The 20,677-nt window shown below is 40.6% G+C and overlaps 2 protein-coding genes across 2 annotated transcripts; one reads left to right on the top strand and one right to left on the bottom strand.

Annotated features, from left to right (window-relative positions):
- Positions 1 to 8,642: 8,642 nt before the first annotated feature.
- MYCFIDRAFT_155659 (uncharacterized protein) lies at positions 8,643 to 10,921 on the bottom strand (the record flags this gene model as incomplete). The annotated part of the gene is made up of 5 exons (XM_007930482.1): positions 8,643 to 9,232; positions 10,106 to 10,328; positions 10,384 to 10,501; positions 10,613 to 10,828; positions 10,883 to 10,921. 5 exons carry the CDS (start codon positions 10,919 to 10,921, stop codon positions 8,692 to 8,694), a joined length of 1,137 nt encoding a protein of 378 aa, XP_007928673.1. The 3' UTR covers positions 8,643 to 8,691.
- A 125-nt stretch (positions 10,922 to 11,046) lies between these two features.
- MYCFIDRAFT_176777 (uncharacterized protein) lies at positions 11,047 to 20,145 on the top strand (the record flags this gene model as incomplete). Its single annotated transcript, XM_007930481.1, has 8 exons — positions 11,047 to 11,053; positions 11,080 to 11,224; positions 11,252 to 11,282; positions 11,318 to 11,399; positions 11,462 to 11,500; positions 11,529 to 11,725; positions 11,757 to 11,762; positions 20,122 to 20,145. The coding sequence occupies 8 exons, from the start codon at positions 11,047 to 11,049 to the stop codon at positions 20,143 to 20,145; spliced, it is 531 nt and encodes a 176-aa protein (XP_007928672.1).
- Positions 20,146 to 20,677: the final 532 nt, after the last annotated feature.

The following is a 20,677-nucleotide window of genomic DNA, read 5'->3' as shown; positions in this document are numbered from 1 at the left end:
TAGTATTTTCTAATAGCAATAGTAACTAATTACTACTTAGGTTAATTAAGAACGTCTCCTACTAGTAGGACGTAGCTATTTTAGTAAAGTAAAAGGGGGTGATTTCATATAGTATTAATAAACAAAGTTTAGATATACAAATCAAGCTTTTACGCTATAGTTAGGTAGAGACAGTGTTTAATTAGATAACGGTTTAGTAGATATTTTACGAGGGCTATAGCGCTGTCGCCCCTAGGGACGAGGGCAAGCTATACTAGTAGAGCAGACTATAGAATATTTGTTATATATTTCTATTAGTATAGGTCTATTTTTAAACATTATAGCGGATTAGGCTAGGGTACTAGCGAGGGCCTTATTATTATTAGCTAGCAAATATAACTTCTCCTTATAGTTACGCTCTTTAAGGATTCTAGATTTAGGGCTTAATCTTAGAATGCGTTGTTTTTTAAAGAACTCCTATCGTGTTTAGGATTAGTATCTAGTTTTTTATAAAGCTAGTAGTCTAATTCGGATTCATTGCCTATTATAGCTAGTTATACGTTAGAATTATACACAGATATAGGACTATCTTTATTAACATATTATAATATTAAGGTACCTTAACTAAAGCATATTATATAATATATATAGTATTGCTTAGTTAATACCTAATTTCTTAATAGCGAAATTATTTAGTCTTACGCTCGAATTATTTTTTCTAGTACCCTACTAGCTACTTTAGAGATTACTTATACTACTTTATAATTACTAAAGTTAGTAGCGGCGCCAAAACTAGCTTCTACTTTTCAACCTCTTAGTACTCCTCTAACGCCCTTCTACTCGTTATAAGATTTAGCTTAGTCTGTAGTTATACGCTAAGATTCTTATAACGCTATATCTTCCTGATAGAGCTTATTAATAGATAGACGCTACTTATTCTCTAGCTTATACTTATAGAAACTATTAAGTTTATTTTATAGCTTATAGTATTTACGTAGCTTTCGAGATTACGATAGTATTATATAGTATTTAACAATCTAAATATTAAATATATCTTTCCTATTAGGCTACTATATCGCAGCTAGTCGTATATAGAAGAGCACTCTTTGCTTCTCTATACGATATAGCTTTACTTATCTATTTCCTCTCTTAATCTCTTTAGCTAATTATAACTACTTAGGCTACTTAGAACATTTGCAAAGACATCTAGTAGTATAGAACTATATTCGAGATCTTAGAGCTATTTTAGTAGGGAATTCTATAGTATCCTCTATTGTATAGTACTTAGGTAGAAAGCTCGTTATATTGTAGTAAATTAAATCGAAATAAGAAGAATTGTAAAAGAAGTCGTTTAGATTAGGTCGTTATCTATCGCTTAGATCTAGATCGCCTTTATCTTCTTTGTTAGACTACTAGTTTAGATCTATTATAGGATTTGAGCAGTCTATTAGAATACTATAAAAGCAGATACGACCCTTTTTTAATAGAGTAGTATCGATAGTCTCGATTTAGTTAATAAAAGTAGTACTATTCGAGACGTTACTACTATCGTTATCTAAGGCTACTCGTCCTAAAGTATAGGACTAACTAGCTTTAGACCTATCGTCTAGAAAGGTATCTAGCGTTTACAAGGTATTTATAGTAAAGAGATAGTCGTAATTTTCCCTAGATACACTTCTTAAAAAAGCAAACCTCGTAGCTGTTAAGGGCGTCTTTATATTCAAATCTCGTCGTTGTCGAGTTTTCTAAATATGCGAATAAGATATATCTACTTAGTATATAACTCGCGTTACTATATCTTTTAATAAACACGCCTTCTCGTACTATTGCCGTATATATAATTATTCTTAATATAAGGTAATTTAGAGATCCGAATTATTCTTTCTATTTTCTTTATCTTTAATGTCTTTAATCCTAACTCTATGAGTATCTCCCTTAGAAGGTAGTTTTCGACTTAGTTCTAGACTACTAAAGCTCCTGTTTTACTACTCCGCGAACCCGATATTCTTTCTAATAGTCGGCTTCGAAATCGATAATATATAGGTCTAATAGAAGGGATTACTAAGCGAAAACTATAGTAATTATCTATAGGATAGCTGTAGTATCGCTTAGGGCTATAGGAAAGTCTTTAAAACTAGTAGTAGCAGCTATTCGTTATCTTTCGATATTATAGAGATATTAGGAGTAGTAACAGAGGGGCCGATCTTAATACTACTATAGATAGAAAATATTCGTCGGGAAATGAATAATAGGGACAATATAAGTATAGTAGTATCTTTTAAGAAGGCCTTATCTTTTTCGTTTAATTCCTTCTTTTACTTTCGTTAATAGAATAACTACGCTATATTTTTCTCCTCTAGCGCTTATATACCTTTAGTCTTAAAACTAGCTAATTAGAAAAGAACCTTGCGTTATATCTCTAGATATTTAAGTAGTAGAGTCGATTACTACGACTTAAGAAGCCCTAATATAAGGTAAAAATAGTAATGCTTAATTAATTACGTCTTATAGTCTCTAGTTTCTATAAGCTAAGCTAAGACTAAAACTATAGTATATATATTAAAGTCTTTTGTTGCTAGTCTACTCTTAACTAGGATAAGCAGCCTTACTCTATATACCTAAGGAGAAAAGCTAGTAGTAAAATAACTATCCTCCGTAGGTACTAGTTCCTACCTACATTACTTTATATAATATTAGTTACCCTAACTTGCTCCTCTTATTAGGTAGTCTTTAGCCTTCTCTCTCCTCGGCCTCCTCCTCTGCTCCCCTCTCCTTATCCTAATACTATATTAGTATCTCCTCCTTTACTAATAGGAACTAGTAGAGTACCCCTTCCTATATTAGCTACCTTACTATTACTAAGAGTCCTTTATTTATGGTAGTAAGAGTATTCTAGTTACTTATCCCTATCTTTCTATATATCTCCTACCTATCCCTTCTTAAGGGGTAGAAGATAGTAATATATTTTAGTAACTAGGTTCTCTAGCCGTACTAGTATTCTAGGGTAATCCCTAGGACTCTCCTCTTTATAAGGTATTATCTTAGGCTAGTATATTTTATTCTAATTTATATAACTATTAAGGTAACTAGTCTTAACTATTCTAAGTAGAGATAGATTACTGTCTCATAGTGTCCTATCTACTAGCTATTAGTCTACTCTAACCCTATTATAGGGCCTCTTTTCTTACCCTCTCCTTCTCCTATCTTTCTACCTAAGCCTTCCTACTCTACTATATCCGTCCTATCTAGAGTAAGGCTACTCTTCCCTATACCCTAACCTCTTAGCTAACTAGCTTAGTAACCTATTCTTAGGTAGTAGCTCTTCTTTTTAGGTTTTGTCTCCTAGGGCCCTTAATTCTATCCTCTATTTCTCTATACTTTTTCCTTTTATACTATTATATAGAGAGAGTATCTCTCTTTACTACTAAGAGCCTTACTATATCCTAGGTATAGAGAGTAATAGGGGGGTATTAGCTTCCTTCTAGAGGACCGCTTTAGGTATACTCTTATAAGCTCCTAGGATATATATTAGCCTAGTGTTTTATACTTTCTTAAGGGGCTTCTAGAGGTACTTCTAGTATTCCTAGATCCCTTCTAGTACTACCTAGATTTAGTAACTATATATTAGTGCTAGTCTAACTATTGTACTATATAGGCACTTTGCTCTCTAAAAGCTAGTACCCTATATTAACTTATATAGTCCCTAGAGGGACTATATATTAGTAAGGCCCCTCTTCTAGGCCTCTCTAATATATAGCCCCTATTTAAGCTTACTATCTAGCTAGACACCTAGGAGTCTAATATTAAGTTCTAGTTATACTTAGTATCCTAGGATCTAGATAGTAGCCTATAGGTTATATTTCCTCCTATTCCTTATAAAGTAGATAAGTTAGTACTTCTAGGAGGCGAATGCTACTCTATCCCTCCTTACCTACTCTATATACTCTTTCTAGGCCTCCTTAAGCCTCTAACAGTTTTACTCTATAGACTTTCTATATATAATAATATTAGTATTATTAACAAATCCTATAACTATTTTCTAAGGGCCCTCTAGTTTAGGGAGGAGTATAGAGGTAAATAGGAGGAATAGTATAGGTAAGAGGGTAGAGCCCTAGGGGATACCTATCTCTTATAGTCTTTCTCTATCTATAAATTGTCCTATTTTAAGCTTTATCCTCCTATCGTAGAGGAAGGACTATATAAAGAGGCAGATTTCTTCTAGGAATCCCTTTTATTTAATATTATAGAGGAGTCTCTCGTATAATAATATATTATTAAAGGCTCCTAAGATATCTAGCTAGAGTATTAAGACTATATATAACTTCTCTATCTCCTAGGCTGTTTTTATTATTTATATAGCTAGATCTAAGGCTAAGATTATAGACCTTTCTAGCCTAGCTCCTATTTGTAATTTAGGTAGTAGCCCCTTCTCCTTAACCTACTTTAAGATTGTTTCTACTACTATTGCCTTAGGGGTTTTAGGTAGGGTATTTAGTAGGGCAATTAGCCTATATATACTAGGCTTTAAGTAGTCTAGTTTCTATAGTTTCTTAAGAACTACTATAATTAACTTCTTAAATACCTTTAGGTAGTAGCTAAGTTAGATATATACTATAAATAGTAGTGCTAGGTATAGGGCTAAGATCTGCCTATATTCCTTATTAACCCTATTAGTAATCTACTCTAGTCCTCGGGCTAAGTTAGGTACTATTTTCTTAAGGACTTAGGTAATCTTTTCTAGGGAGACTAATATATCTATTTAGATCCTCTCTTAGGGTAGTAGTTCCTCTACGATATCTAACAGCTTAGCCTCCCTTAGCCTAAAAAAGAAGTGCTTAGCTAGTATATCTGCTTTGCCTTCGTTAGTATATATATACCCTTCTTCTATCGACTAGAGTAATAGGAATTAGGGAGGGCCTATTTTTTCTCCCTTCTTCTCCCTTACCTAGCGAGCTAACTTCTATATATTAGGGTACTGCTCTATAGCTCTTCTCTATACTAGGTTAGTGTCTTTCTAAATCTGTTTGCCCGTAGTATATATAGCTACTAGGTACGCCCTACGGTTCTCTTCTATCCTATACTTTATCTGCTCTCTCCTAAGATAGCGTATATAGCTAACTATTCTACTATACTCTTTTGTCTAGGATATCTTTATAAAGCTAGATAGCCTTACTAGTAGGATAGTGTTACTAATGCACTTTAATATTGCTAACTATATTCCTACTATAGCCTTCTTAACCTACTCTATTGTATTAAATAGTCCTTAGGGTAGGGAAGGGAGCTTCTACTAGAGGTCTTCTCTAACTGCCTTCTAGTCGGCTTTTTTCTACTAGGGTCTCGGTATTTAGTCTCTCTGTTCCTTCTCTAGCTTCTATATCCTTATAGAGATTAGCTTATAGTATAATCCTATCTCTCTATATTTATTAACCTAGTATTAGCTAAGTCCCTACTAGGTAATGAATACACGGTTAAGGGTCCCTACGCTCCTCTAGTTCTCCTATATTACTATCCCCTCTACTATATAGTAAGAAGTATACTATTCTCCTTTACAATTCTAATAAGGTTGTCTACGTAGTAGTGCTAGCTCTAGTCTAGGTAGCCTCCCTATATTATATAGTAAAGGTTAAAGCTACCTACTAGGACTTAGCTATTACTTTAGTGCTTCTAGATAGCCTATACTATAAGTAGTAGTAATAGATAGTATCTCTATTGTTTTCTATCCCTATACCGACTAATAGTAGGTTTTTATACTAAGAGCTTAGCTCCTATAATGCCTCCTATATTTCTATAGAGATATAGAGTGCTACTCTAGGGTCTAGGCCGTATAGGACGATAATATAGAAGCCTAGGTGTTTAGCTCTATTTGAAATTTCCGATAGCTATATTAATCTAGGACTCCTATATTGCTAGAATATTATCCTCCTTCGGGTCTATTTATTAGAGGAAGGCTCTCTATACCTTGTTTACGCTATAGTTTATATTATACTAGATAATATATTATAATATAGAGGATAGTTAATATTAGAGGATAGTAGAGGGTCTACTATTTGTTTATCTTCCCTCTCTACTATCCTCTGTTAGTATAATAGAAGCTAAGTTTATTAGTCTAGGTATCTCCTTACTTCTTTATACTTATAGTGCCTATTAGTCTCTTTATGATCTTCTCTCTTAGGTATCCTAACAGGTCTCTCTCCTCTACTTTCCTAGGGATTCGGCTCGCCTCTTCTAACTTTATATTAGTATCTAGTCTTCTTAGCTCCTCTATATCCCTCTAAACTTCTCTAGTATTACGTTTCTAAATCCTCTTGCCTTTACTTATATACCTAGCTTTACGCTATATACCCTAGACTAGGTAAGGTAGCTGTCTTTATAGTTGCTATATATATGCCTACTACTAGGGTATCTGTCTATTCTACAGTCCTCTACGTATTTTCCGTATACCTAACCCCTATTAATATTATTTAGCTATATATATAAACCTCTAGTATTTTAGGTACTATACTATCCTTTATTACTAGGTAAAGGGTTCTACTAGGAGGATAGTTCCTTAGACTAGTAGTCCCTTCCTTATAATATCTTCTACCTAGCTAGCTCTCTATATATAGAGTACTATTAAGGAGTATATTTGTCCTTCCCTAGCCTTAGGGCTCTTTAGCTAGAAGGCTCTTCCTACTTTAAGGTTAGGGTACTATCTAGTATTATCTTCCTAGAATCTTTCTATAGTCTCCTCCCTTTTAGGGCTATAGTCTCTTATATATAACCTATAAACTAGTATCTAGTAGGCTGCCTATAAGATCTGTTATCTTAGGGATATCTCTTATATCTATTCCCTACTCCTCTAGAGCTAGGCTTTTACTATTTAGAATATTCTAAATATAGTAATATCTCCGCTAGCTTGTTTCCTAACCCTAATTACTCTAGGGTCTACTATCTCCTTTAAGAGTTCTATATTGCTCTTATTAAGGGTCTTTTCTCTATTTAAGGTATCCCCTACTTTTACGTATACTACGTATACCTCCTATAGAAGGGATATAGGCTAGGGGAGGGGCGGTAGCTAGCCTAAAAGGTAACCTATACCTAAGATACTAGCTACTAGCCCCTATAGAAAGGTTTCTGTTCTCGTAGGTAGTCGCTAAGGTCTTTTATTAACTATACTACTATCGCGTTCTATTAGTAGTAGAGGATCGTAGTTATATATCTCTAGAGAAGGGAGGAGAGAGGGGCTACCTATTTATTAGCTAGGCCCTTAGGGTAAGAGGTAGCGGCCTTTATTTCTTAGATTAAAGAGTTTATATTCTCTTATATCTAGTAGTTCTCTTTTTCTAATTAAATGCCGACCCTAGCCTAGCTCTCTCTTAGGGTAGGTTAGGGCTTTCTTAGGCTAGAGGAGCTAGTTAATAGAAGCTAGGGACGTCTACCTCCTTTATACCTCTAAGTAGTATCCTAGATCTTCGCGAGTTTGTCTAGATAGACTCTAGTATACTAAGATGCCTAGAGGCCTTCTTACTATAGTGCTATCGTTTAGTAAGTAACGTATATATATAGATATACTAAAAGCGATAATTGTAAAGATTATTTAGAAGTACTATTTAAATCTAGATATCTATTAGATAATTAAGTATAGTAGTAGAAAGATATCTAGGGGTAGTAGGGAGGTCTCTATCTTTATTAGAGGTCCTTTTTATTAAAAAGATACCGATAAATAAATCTAAATATCTAGTAAAGGGAGTAAAGAAAATCCTAATAATACTAGTATATATAATATTATATACTAGGACGCTAAGAAAAGACAAGATCTAGATATATAGCTTTATAAAAGCGTAATTAGATATATAGCTTCTAAGGACTTAAAGGAGTATATCGATTTGTATCGATACTATAAGTCCTAATAGTATATTTAATATAGTAGAGGGTAATAGGGACTATATTAAAGGCTAGATCTATTTTAATAAGATAATTTATATATAGTCTAAGATAATATAGTTATTTATAACTCTAGAATTTATTAGAATTTATTATTATAATACTATACTTTTATAATAGTCCAAACCTTACTATTACTATATTACTAGTAACCGTAACCTTTCTTTAACTTAGCGAGATTATATATAGTAATAAGAAGTATAAGGAAAGGATTTTCGTTAATAAAAAATACAATATACCTAGATATTTCTATTAGCAAAAGAAAGGACTATATAGTAATACAGCTAAAATACTTAAATAATACTATAGACTATAGGACATTAATCTCTCCCTATCTAGTAATTACTAATATACTTATCTATACTATATCTTATATAAAAGCGCTATAAAATCATAGTATACTATACTAAGCGGTCTATTGTTCTTAATTATTTAACGAGTAAGAATTATAGGATTTACTAAGTCTAATATTATTAGTATTATATAAATCAAATAGATATTAAATTATAGAATATCGATAACTCGCTATTTTTAGATTAGTTGCTAGGACGTAGCGCCGCCTAGTAATCTAAGGATAGTTATTTAATATCTAGCACTTTATACCTAGCTAGCTTAGTAGCTAGGCTAGAGATATCTCTTTTTTTGTTTATATTATAGTTTTTATATATAAATGGAACGTCTAACACGTCTAGCCTAGAAAGTATATCGAATTTCTTTTAGGGATTATTACGCTTAGGGTTAGGACATTATAATACTACCTTCGACTAATGCCTGAACTTATGTCTAAAATTAAGCTAGGGCCATTTCCCTTCCCGTGCTACTCTTCACTATACTCCCATCCTTCATTCGTACTAAATCACTGTCTTTTTCAAACTCGTCTGGCGTGTGTGCTGTACCAAGATGCTTGACTAGCGCATCGACGTCACGACAAATACAGTCGATATCCCTCCACTTGTCGCAAAGCACGCACGCAAAATATCCTCTTCCATCTGCTGTATGACACTTGACGACGAATCGCGCATCCATACGATAATCGCGATTCTTGATCTTCTCCAAACTGTTGCTACTAGAGTTGGGAAAGTGCGTCGACAGTACCCACACATCGCGTGTATCGACCGGGATTGGAATGTGGCAATCAGGACAAGAGTGAGTCCCACTGCGCGAGAATGCTTTGCCAAGAGGCCGCCACGGGTTTTTCTGAAGGTCTTTCGCATAGCGGCAAAAGAGTGCTGGTGGCGGTGCAGGTAAGGATTTGATGGTTTCAGGGCCTGGTGGAGGCGAACCACGCGCGGAACGCTGCGAGAGAGGGGGCGACTGGACAGCGGTTGGTCTGGTCGGCGACGCCGGCGGCCCGGGAAGTGCGACAGACGTAGGGCGGACTGATTTGACCGGATCAGAGTTGGCTTTGTGCGGGCCATCGTGCTCCCATCCTGCCTTGGCTGGCAGCTTGTCGGCCGGGGCGAGAGAATTTCTGCGAGACTTCGGTGGAGGCGTCCACTTGCTCAATGCTGGTGGTGCCGCTCGGACGGACTGCGCACGAGAAGGTGCGCGGCTTCTGGCGTCATCTGGAGCACCCCTCCCCATCGGAGACGGTGGAGGCCTCCATTCGGGTTCGTCAGGCAGAATGCGAGATGGAGTGCCTGTATGCAATGCTGCTCGGCCAGGAAGCTCATGTGGTGCGCCACGCACCGATTGACTTTTGCGAGGCTCGTCCCTGCGGCCGATCGTCTTGTTCGTTGCCGTTACTGTAGCAGCAGCAGTTGCCACGCCTGCCACGGTAGCGGCGGCAGTAGATGGGTCCGCATGCTTGTCGCCTTTCTTCTTGTCAGGAGGCGGGGCAAATGGGTCCGGACACGAGCCCTTCCGTTTGCTTTCGGGCGGCGTCGCGAGCGGATCAGAATACTTCTCTCTGCTCTTGTCCGTCGCCGCCAAGGGATCTCCATATTGATTTTTCGGGGCCTTTCGTGGCGGCTTTGGAGCAAAGGGATCCTGGAACACTTCTCTGGCATTGCCTGGTGCGGACCGATATGGATCTCTTCTTGCAAATTTTGCAGGGACAGGCTCGCGGGCACGCACGTTCCTGCGGTCGGCAGACTGTCGTTCCCATGGTTTGGGTGGTGCAGCTTCTACAGCTGGCAGCGCTCGCATGGCCTCATGCCGTTCAGACGCAGTAGGAAGTGTTGCCGGCGCCAGCGAATCCCACGTTTTGTCGCCTTGCTCTTTCCGCTGCTGTTCGGCGAGGAGACGGTCTCGCTGTGCATTCAAGGCTGAAATTGATCCGTCGCGAGCTTTATCTTGCGCCATGATAATCTGTCGCATGTCGTCTTCGGTCAGTGCGCGACTATCGGAGACTGCGCCTTGCAATACACTGATCACGACCTGCTGCAGATCAATGACTTGCTTCTGCAGTGCATTCTCGGTGACCACTACGGACATGTCAGTGTGCGTGCGCATTGCTTTGATACCGTGCAGGAAACCTACAATCGCCTTGCGCAAAGTTTTGCCCGAGTTGGCCAACATTCTGCTCGTATGTCTCCTCCAACATGGCTTTAGATCTTCCAGTGGCTTGCGCAAAATCGTCGTCCTCCATTGGATTGTCCTGTCGAGGACCTCGACTGCGAGCCCTGCTGCGCCGGCTGCTTGCCCTCGACCTGCTTCTCGAGCTTGATCGTGAGCTCGACGTTGACCACATAGCCTTTTTGTCCTTGACTGATACTTCCTTCCCTTTATCGGCCTTATTCTCGAGCTCTCCCAATCGCTCTTTTAGCTCCTCGAGGCCCTTATCCTGCTTGTCATCTACACCCTGTTGCTGCTTCTTCGCATTCGCAGCCTTCTCCTGCTTTTCCTTGATCTTGTCGTGCAATGCAATTGATGCCGTGAAAGTGCCAACGATCGTTGAAACCAGTGTCGCAATTATGAATGTTTTCTAGCAGTCGTCAGCATGCAGATCTCCGCTTCACCTCTAGGCATCCATGCGTACTTTGAGCGCTTTTTCCTCTATCATGTTAGAGTAATTCATGTTGGGCTTCGGAATGCCGTCAGCCTTCACAAGCAGTCAGTAGGGACCTGATGCGCGGCGTGCTCGCGAGAGACCCTTCCCATTCGAGCATAAAGAGGAGAAACAATCAGTTGATAAGCAACGGCATGCGAGGTGACACTACTGGCAGCGCCGAGCAGTTGGTGCGAGGATCCTCAAGAGACTCTGTCTGACCAGGAGGCATTTATCGTTGAGCAAGCATGAATGCGTAAGCCGGGAGGACCAGGAGCACAGCGACCAGCACTGCCAGCGATGGGAGTCCAACATGGCGATCGATTGTTCCACGTTGCAGCAGCAATGCGTCTGCGACAGACCCCACGGCTTCACGTTCGGCGAGGCCAACGTCTTGCAATGGGATAAACCTTGTATGCGTGCAAGTATAATTCCCAGTTTCAGGACGTGGCAGTCGGCAGTCAGGCTGCCGGTACTTCGTTGAGCAGCTACAGCACTTCTTCATCTTGTGGAATAGCGACCGACTATATTGCTTTATTAGGCGCGGGACATCTCCGGGTGGGCGGGCAGTCTTGATGCTACAGCAGCACATGAACGGAGACGGAGACAGTGATCTGAGCCTCGTCATTGACGTTAGAACCAAAGCCCGCCGGACGGTTTCGAAACGGCAACAGGAGGTTGGAATTCGCTGTCGTCGGTGGTGGCCTGACTCTCTCCCGGAGCCGAGCGGTAGACCTGCATTCCGATGTTTCAAAGTTCCGTTCGTTCTTGTTCTTGAGAGGAGTCCATCTAAAGTCCCGTAAGAGCGTCCGTGCACTATCTCCACTTAGACCAGTAACAAAGGGTGTTCGTGCATGTGACATAGAATTACGTGTTCCGTAGCAGACTTTTCTAAACCCGCAAGTGAACTTTCTAACCCCTATACTAGTTAGATAACCTCCTATATAGACTATATAACACCCTTTGTTGCTAGTCTAATCCGTTTCTATCGGGTTTTAGTACGCGTGTGTAGGTAATCGTAGTAGTAGGTAGATACTATTAGCTATAGTGCTATTATATATCGGAAATCGCAAAATCCGCTATAGTAAAGCCCTACGTAGTTACGAAAACTGTCTGCCCCGAAAATCTAGAGAACTTAGATCTACTACTCGCCGGGGAAAATCTATATATACGCGAAAATCGAATATCGCTTACTATATTAAAGCTAGACGCGTCTACCCTACTACGACCGTAGATCGATAAACTAACTCTATAACGATCGAAATAATATCCGCGGCAGATAAATATAATACTACGAAGAAGCTCCCGTAACTCTTATCTACCCCCGATACTATCCCGTCTAGCGCTCGTAGTCCTCCCGCCTAATATTATCGGCTAGGTATCGTAGCTCTAAGTTAGTAAGAAATGCGTTTAGAATACCGTAATGCTCGAGCCGGTTTTAACGCCGCGAGTAGGGTAGGCTCTACGCGTTACGGGTTAGAGAAGGGCCGCGACTAGAGGGCAATTTATAAGAGCTAAATCGGGAAAATTAGCTCGGAGAATCTAGAATAGTTTCTAGCTAGGCAAGCTTTAGAAGTCCGCTACGCTATAGAGTATTCCCGTAGAGCTTTCTACGAGGGTCGTATATACCGATCTACGGGAGATTATTCGATTTATAGTTAATCGAATCTATAACTATACTCTTAAATCTATTCGCGCGATAGTTTATACCGTCGACTATACCGATTTAGTCGACCTCTAATTCGATATTATCGAAGCTAGAATAAGGTAGATATTAAATCGATTATATAAACTATCTAAATAGCGGCCTAAGAAAAAGCCGTATCGGATCTAGGTTACTATACTACGGGCCTTAATTTACTAGCGATAGGATGTCCTATTTGTCGCAAAGACTAGTTTAGGTAAGAGCCTAATCTTCTAGGCTTTTACTATACTTACTAGATAGACTGCTATTTAGTTAGTACCTCTTACTCGGCTCGGGGCGGAGCAAGAAGCGGACTTAAAGAAGATCGTAGGGGAATACGTCAATCCCGTACTAGTTACGAGTAAGGCTAAGCGGCGGGATCTAGATTTGTTTACTAAAATCAGGGCGGGCTAGTACGATTATATTATTCTAGGCCCGGAGCAGGCCGTATCCGACGACTTTAAGGATACCCTAAAGGATCCGAATCTTTCCTTACGTATCGGGCTAGTCGTATTCGATGAAATTTATCTTCTCTCGAAATAGGCTAGCTTCCGCGAGGAATTCCTTATAGTCGCGCAGCTTAGGTAGCTTCTCCGCTAGGACTATATATAGTTTAGCTATACTAGAACCCTAGATGCTATAACCTAAGCCTATATATTGAATTATAGCGGGTTTAGACCGGTCGGGTACGAGCTATATTATTCTATAGTACTACGGACTAGTATCGATCGCGTTAACTATACGTATATCTTTAAAGAGTTAGATAAAAATACGAAGTCGGTCTATAGCTAGTTATATTTTGTAATCGAAAAGGCCGTAAGCCCCGCGGGCTCGCCTCTACCCGCTATAGGCTCGAATTTGTCTACTGCTACGCTAGCTAATACGGGCGAAGCCTAGTCCGTAGCGGAGCAACGGGCTACGCTAGCGGAGATACTAAAGACTATTATCTTTATCGATAGTCGCCCGGACGTAATCGCGCTTATAAATCGCGTTCGAGCCTAGCTAGTACTTCGGACTAAGGACCTATATCGAGAAAACTAGTATTATTAGGGAAATAGGTCTAATCCTATACTAAACGTTCTTAGAATTGTCTAATTCTATACATCCGCTATGCCTATATACGATTAGGACCTACGGTTTCGTAAGTTTAGCGTAGCGGATAGCACTATCCGCATTATAATTGCTACTACCGCCCTTAGCGTAGGTATTAACATCCGTATAGTACAAATCGTTATCTAGTAGGGTCTTATATTAGAGTATAACTACCTAAATCTTCGCTAGCGTCTCGGGCGTACCGGTCGGAATATAGTTCCGAGTAATCTTCGTAGCGAGGTATTTATATTCTAGCTAGCGTAGATAAGGAACACAAAAAACAGGCTTAGGGATTAGCCGGTAGAGGGTAGCAAGGTCCGTAGCGGACCTCGCGTCGCCCGTAAGAGCAAGTTCTAGACGTAGCGGGAAGGATTATACTTAATACTTAACGTCGATGTCTCGCTTAATAGTAATCGAGAAGATAAGAATACCGATACTAAGGACGGCAATTCCGCTACGCCTATAGCTTTACGCGCGCCTCGCATACGCGGTGCCTATTAGTTAAATGCTAAAGCGAGCCGCCGCGTAGTAGTCCCGGGGGATCTGCTTAATATATAGAATACGCCGTATATTTGCAAAGTATAGGACGATAAGCTTAGCGAGGATAAGTACTTAGACCCGAAGGTATCCGTATTAAGTGAAGTCTACTACAATCGGTATAACTATAATGTACGGAGTAAACTGCCTATACCGCCGGATAGGTAGAATAGCCTTCCCCGACTAGTACCTAATTCGAGGCCTAGTTTCGCATTTGCGCGGTTAACGGAGTAGTATATTACAGTTCTCGAGGATCGCGTAGCGGGGGAACGTGGATTTGGAATGCTACAGAATGCACTAACAGATAAGCAGCTTACATATAGCCTTTGTCGGATCTACTAGGATTATTCGAGTATAGACTAGGATACCTTCGATAGCGATATACTTAGAAGTAAGTTAGATTAGCTAGTAGTTAGGAGAAGGACAAAACATCGGATTAGGCATATACTCGACGTATAGGAGTACCGCGATAAGACGATTACTTTCGGGAGTAGCGGAGTAGCCGATTCTAGCGGCGGAGATAGTAACGAATCTAGCGGTGTCGAAACCGTTACTCTTCTCGATCTCCTCGTCTAGTTTATACGGTATATTAAAGAAGATATAGTCTTAAAATAGACAGAGTATAAGGCGGCGTAGGTAGCGAAGGCCGCTACGGCTAAGGTAGCGAGCGCCGCGAAGGAAGCCGAAGATACGTTACTTATAGAGATACTAGACGACTAGCGCCGAGCGTATCTATAGTCTACGTAGGAGAATAATATAAATATAGCGGCGTTAGCTGTCGCTAGTTAAGGACGCCGAATTTAGTAGAGGAGAGCACCGGAAACCGGTAGTATAACTAATTTGCGGAAAATAGCGCTAATAAAGAGTGTACTCGAGGTTAGAGAATAGGCTAGTAGCGGCTCTAATTAATCCTACGGCGGAGATAGTAGCGTACCTACTAGATCTATAGTAATTAATAGGTATCGATCTTTGTAAGGGAGTCCTTCGAGTATATAGGATGCTACTATATATCTAGTGTCGGGCCTAACGGGGCAGTAGTAACTAGAAGTAGCGAGCTTCGACTCTAGGTACGTATTAGAGTTCCTACTAGATACGGACCTAGCCCTCTCCGCTACGGAAGAGCTATTACCTACGAGGGCCGCTAGATCGAAGCGTAGGCGACCTAATATACCTAAATCTACTTCCGATATAGGAACACTATCGAAAAAACGTCGTCGTAAGGAGCCTCCCGAGCTAAAGATACTAATCTATAAATAGTCCTATTTTAGTAGGGTATACTAATATACTACGTCGCTGTCTAGTCGCCCGCTACGGAATACGAATGTCCCGTAACGGGTAAGATAGTATTTTAAGGTATTAGATCTAGCTCTAGCTCTAGTTTTAGAGTAGAACTTTATTTACTCCGGTATAGAAGACTTAGATCGCGCCTTCTTTAGTCGTCTTATTTCTAGTTATATATAGCTTTATTTCCGCTACGTATAGCCTAACCTCCGCCGTATATGCCTTGTTCTACTATTATACGTATAACGTATATAACGCGTTTATTCCGAACTTTACTTTATACGCTATCCGTACGCATAGTAGCTATATTTAAAAGGACGCTTCTTCGACTTCTTCTCCTTCTCCTTCTTCTATATATATATAGCGATTACTACCTTCTACTACTTTCGACTACTTCTAATTAAGACTTTCTAAATAAGACTATTAAGTCTTGCCCGTAGCGGTGCCCTCTTTGTCCGCGTCGATAGATCCGCCTCCCTCTACTACCTCTAAACAAGACCTCTAAGCTTCCTATTAACGAATCTCTAATTACATTTAAGACCTCTAAGTCGTACGATATATTAGGCAGTAATAGCGGCGGCGGTGCTCCTCGCGGCGGCGGTACTTCTCGCGGCGGCGGTACTCCTCGCGGCGGCGGTACTCCTCGTAGCGGTAGTGCTCCCTACGGCGGTAGTACTCCTCGCGGCGGTAGTACTCTAAGCCGCGGCGGCAATACTCCCTATCTCCTAACTTATAGCCGCGGTAGTAGTCGCCGTCTTTAATTTCGAGGACCTACTCCTAGTAGCGATACCTTATCTAAGTTCTCGAATCTAGGAGGCTACGCGGAGTATACGCGTCGCCTTACGGCGTTATCTACTCTACTAGAGCCGAGTTAGATCTTTCTACTATAGTATAAGATTAACGATATAGAGGCAAGTATACGCTAGCTAGACGAGACGGACTAGGACCTACGCGCGCGTATAAACGAGAATTTCGAGGCAGGCTATATCGATCTCCGCGGCGCTATATACGAAGAAGATAACCGGCGCGTCCCTTTCGAAACGTAGAATAACTAGTATAATAGAGGCCGCCTCGTCGATTATGCTACGCGCGATCGAATACTAATCTTTAGCCTATACTTAGGCCTAGCACTAATACTAGGCTTAGTACTAATATTAGGCCCGGTACTGCTGCCTCGATTCGGCGTAGGTCTAACCCGCGGCGGAACCTATTAACTCTGCTACGAGGCTGTTATAAGAGGGGCGCGCTATGTTTCTAGCGAATCTAGTTCTAGCGCTAATGTCTTCGATAATATATAAGAATCTATAACGTAAGTAATAAGAAGCGCCTCGATCTCGCCTTCGGACAATAGTACGACTATCTAGCAAATAAGCCCTAGTAGTAGTATTATTATAGGCGGTACTATACCGGACCGGTCTACTACTCCTAGTAATGCTACTACTCTAGGCGGGAATACGAGTATGTCTAACAATACTCCGTAGCGGGCAGGTAGCACTCCGTAGCGGCTAGTCTTTCTAGGCGCCGATCCTCGTAAGCGGATTCTATTAGAGTAGCAGGCGCAAAACCTACGCGATATAGCGTATCGCAGTCGAGACCCTACGCGGTAGCTATAAGATAATATCTTCCGATAAGAAGCTATAGAAAAGGCCGCATCTAAGGATAGGGCAAATACTGCCCTAGCTAGGGCGCGTATATAGAAGGAAAAGAATCGGATCGTACTACTAGGTAGTAGCGGTAGTAGTAGCGAGTAGTACGGCGGTAGTAGCGGTAGTATACGAACTCCGTAGGATTAGACTAGGACTCCGTAGCAATCTATACCGTTCTCCGGTAGGTCTAATACGTCTATTATATCGCTACCGATATCGAATATAGCACTCTCCTAACGTACGCTATCGATACCCTCTCGATTCGAAGGCCGCCTACTACTTATAGGTCTATATAACTATAGTCGCTGCTTAAAGGAGATCTACGACGGCGCTATACAACCGAGACAAGCTAAGACTATATATAGCAAGGACGGTATAGGTGCGCGATAGTAGATATATAATCGGTGCTATAGCGGGCAAGCGAAGCGGACCTGCGACTAGCTACTATAGTAGTCGACTAGACAGGCTATCTAGGAGCGAATAGGTAGGAGCTTCTAATTTAATAAAGTTATCTTTAATCGTGCCTTTAATATCTTAGAAACGCTACGTAGATTGGCCGAGAAGGACCCGAAGGTATAGGAAAAGAAGTAGCGCGAGTACGTATACAAACTCCGTAGTATTATCGAGAAGTTCCGCCTCGGATCCGGCGACGTCCTTAAGGAGCTCCTTAAGGGCCTAAATAAGGAGCGCGATACGAATAGCGGGTAGGCATAGGGCACGATATATACTAACGGCCGCTCGGTCTACTACGCTAGTTATAACGGCCTATCTAAGAGCCGTACTCTCTACCTATCGCTCCTACTAGCTAATATTGTTATCGACGAAGAGGTTAAGGCAGAAGTGCGCCGTTACTTGCGTACTATTAGTCCTAAGGTAGCTCGCGAGTAGTATTATAGCAAGAATATAGAGTAGATACGGGCGAGGGCTAGCCCGCTACGGACTTTCTTTACTTCTATAGGTTGCTTCTTCTCTAATATTTTACCGGCTCTAGTTCTTTTAGTATCGGTACGATAGAATAGATAGTATTTCTCGAATAGTATTAGTATTGTTCTTGTTATATAATGCGATACGAGAGCCGAGTAGAGCTATTAGATACTATAAATCCAATTACAGAAGGTATTCTGCTACTACTCTCTTATCCGCGGCGGCCTAAAGTACTTCCGCAGCTCTTATTCGAATATCCGTCCTTCTAGTTCGTTCGAGTTTTCGGATATAGAGTACGGATTCGGGAGTATAATAGTAGTATAGTAAAAAAAACAACCGCTAAAGTCGAAGTAAACATTAGAACTTCGCGTAAAACTTCCTAAAATAGACGTTATATAATTAAACTGTTAGTAGGTCTAATATATCTAGTATTACATCTTCGACATTTTCAAATATTGTATTTTAATCCGTATCTAGTCCCGCATCGTAAGTATCTAAATCTGTATCGGGTGCTACGGCTATAGATACGCCTTTGCGTAGATATTTTGTATTGAAATCCTGCACTTCCTTATAGATTTTATTAATACTAGCTTAGTACGGGTTAGGTATAATAGGAGGATTATCTGCGCTATAGCACCGATCGCCTACGCTACGGTATATAGTAAAGAGTCGAGCGGAGAGCCCCTAAATTTCGTAAGTTGTATCCTTATAGGAATAATTAGTAGTATTCCGGATCCCGAATTCGTCCTCGAAAGCATTATTTACTTGCATTATAGCGAAAGTAGTGTATAAAACACGATCAAATGTTTCTACTATATTATACGTCGAATTCTTGAAATTTCGTATATTATTTTTATACCGCAAATTAATTAGTTCGAGCAATTCGTCTACCGCGATCCCTTTCCCGGGCCTGCCTATTATATTTACGACGCCGCCGGCTAGAATCGCGCTACGGAGATGTAGAGATACGCCCTTAAGTAGCTAAATTAGATACAGTATCTCGCGCCCGTAGTTATATTATCTAGCTCCGAAAAATACTACTGCGAGCTACGGTAAGAGACGTTTAATATAACTAATATCTATATTCCGAGTCGCATATCGGAGAGTTAACTAGAGCTCGGTTATATAGAGTCGCCGATAAAGTATAGTCTAGGCAGGATCGCGGATTCTAGGCTATGCCTACGGGATAGGCCCTAACCGTAGCAGAGTCCGGCGCATCTGCTACGGTAAGAGTAGCTTTGTCCTAGGTATACTATATACCCGTTCCTATTCTCTTTCTAGCTATGCTAAAGGCCGCAAGTAGCTATTATATATAGCTGCTAAGAACTAAAGATATTTATCCGTAGTAAGACCTGCTATAGTAGGCACAACCGCCCTTAGCTTACTAAAATTAGGAGGTAAATCCGTAGGGAAATATTCGCTATAGTATAGCTGCTTAACGAATAAGGCGATAATCCTTGCGGAGTACCTATAAAGCGCAACGGGACGTAGTATCTAGTATTTTGGTTTTTTCTCGGTTAATCCTTTTATACTAAATGCCTACTTGTCCTAGAAAAGGCTATATTCCGACCTAGCATCCTAACTAACACTCTAGAAAAGGCGAACTAGTATATAATAGAGGTTTATAGCGGTATAGAAGAGTCCCGCAACGGGCATTATCTAATCCCGCTGCTCGAATAGCCTTACACTTTTAGCATTTTTACCTTTGTTGCTCCGTATACGCTATACCGACTATTAATCTCCGCAGAAAAGCCATAACCGTATAAGGAAGTCTACGACTAGGTTAAGGCGCAGCTTATATAGTATAATGTCCTCTTATACCGCGGCGTTCCTATCGATAGTACTCTCGCTATAGTAAATCGCACTAAGCGGGTAGAATTCGGTTTTAGAGGCCCGTAGCGGATACAGTCCTAGCTACTACGCAATCGACTTAACCCGAGGGTCCTCGACTACGGTTGCGAGCTTATTTTCGAAGATACTTATAATCGCTGTGTATATATAATACATCGACAATTTCCGAGACTATTTATCTTCTCTAAGCGTAGGGGCATTGCAGATATCCGCAGCGTCTAGTCGCGTATCCGCCTTGAAATCGTTAATACGTAGGCTAGTATCGGGATAGCGAATATACGGAGTAAAGCGCACTAGTAGCGCCGTAGTAAGATTGCGCATAACCGACTAATTAGATACAGTCTAATCCCGAACCGTATCCTAGAAATTAATATTGTCGTAGACTACGTACTATATAATATTATACGCTAACCGGACGAGTCTTTCCTATATAGAATAAGCACGAGTTAACTATAATACGATTAAATAACTACCTTCTGCTCGCTCCTAGAAAGCTTCTCCTTACGGTATAGTGCTATATACGCAGCGATTAAACTAATCCCCGATAGGATATCTAATGCCCTCCGCTTTACGCTATTTAATAGGAGGTACCGACCGAATGCCTTTGCAAACCAATTAGATTTGTTCCGAGAGCGAGTATAGAGGATAAAGGTAGTAAGGGTAAATATTCGTATATCGAGATTATCCGGCTCTTTATTGCGCTACCTAACTAATACGCTACGGGCAAATTAATGCTACGCTAGAGCAATATCTCGGATAACCTTATATGCA

The sequence above is a fragment of the Pseudocercospora fijiensis genome, assembly GCF_000340215.1.
Source record: "Pseudocercospora fijiensis CIRAD86 unplaced genomic scaffold MYCFIscaffold_6, whole genome shotgun sequence".
In the NCBI taxonomy this organism is placed as follows: domain Eukaryota; kingdom Fungi; phylum Ascomycota; class Dothideomycetes; order Mycosphaerellales; family Mycosphaerellaceae; genus Pseudocercospora; species Pseudocercospora fijiensis.
Note: the sequence above shows the minus strand (reverse complement) of the source record. Positions and strands in the feature narration are given on the sequence as shown.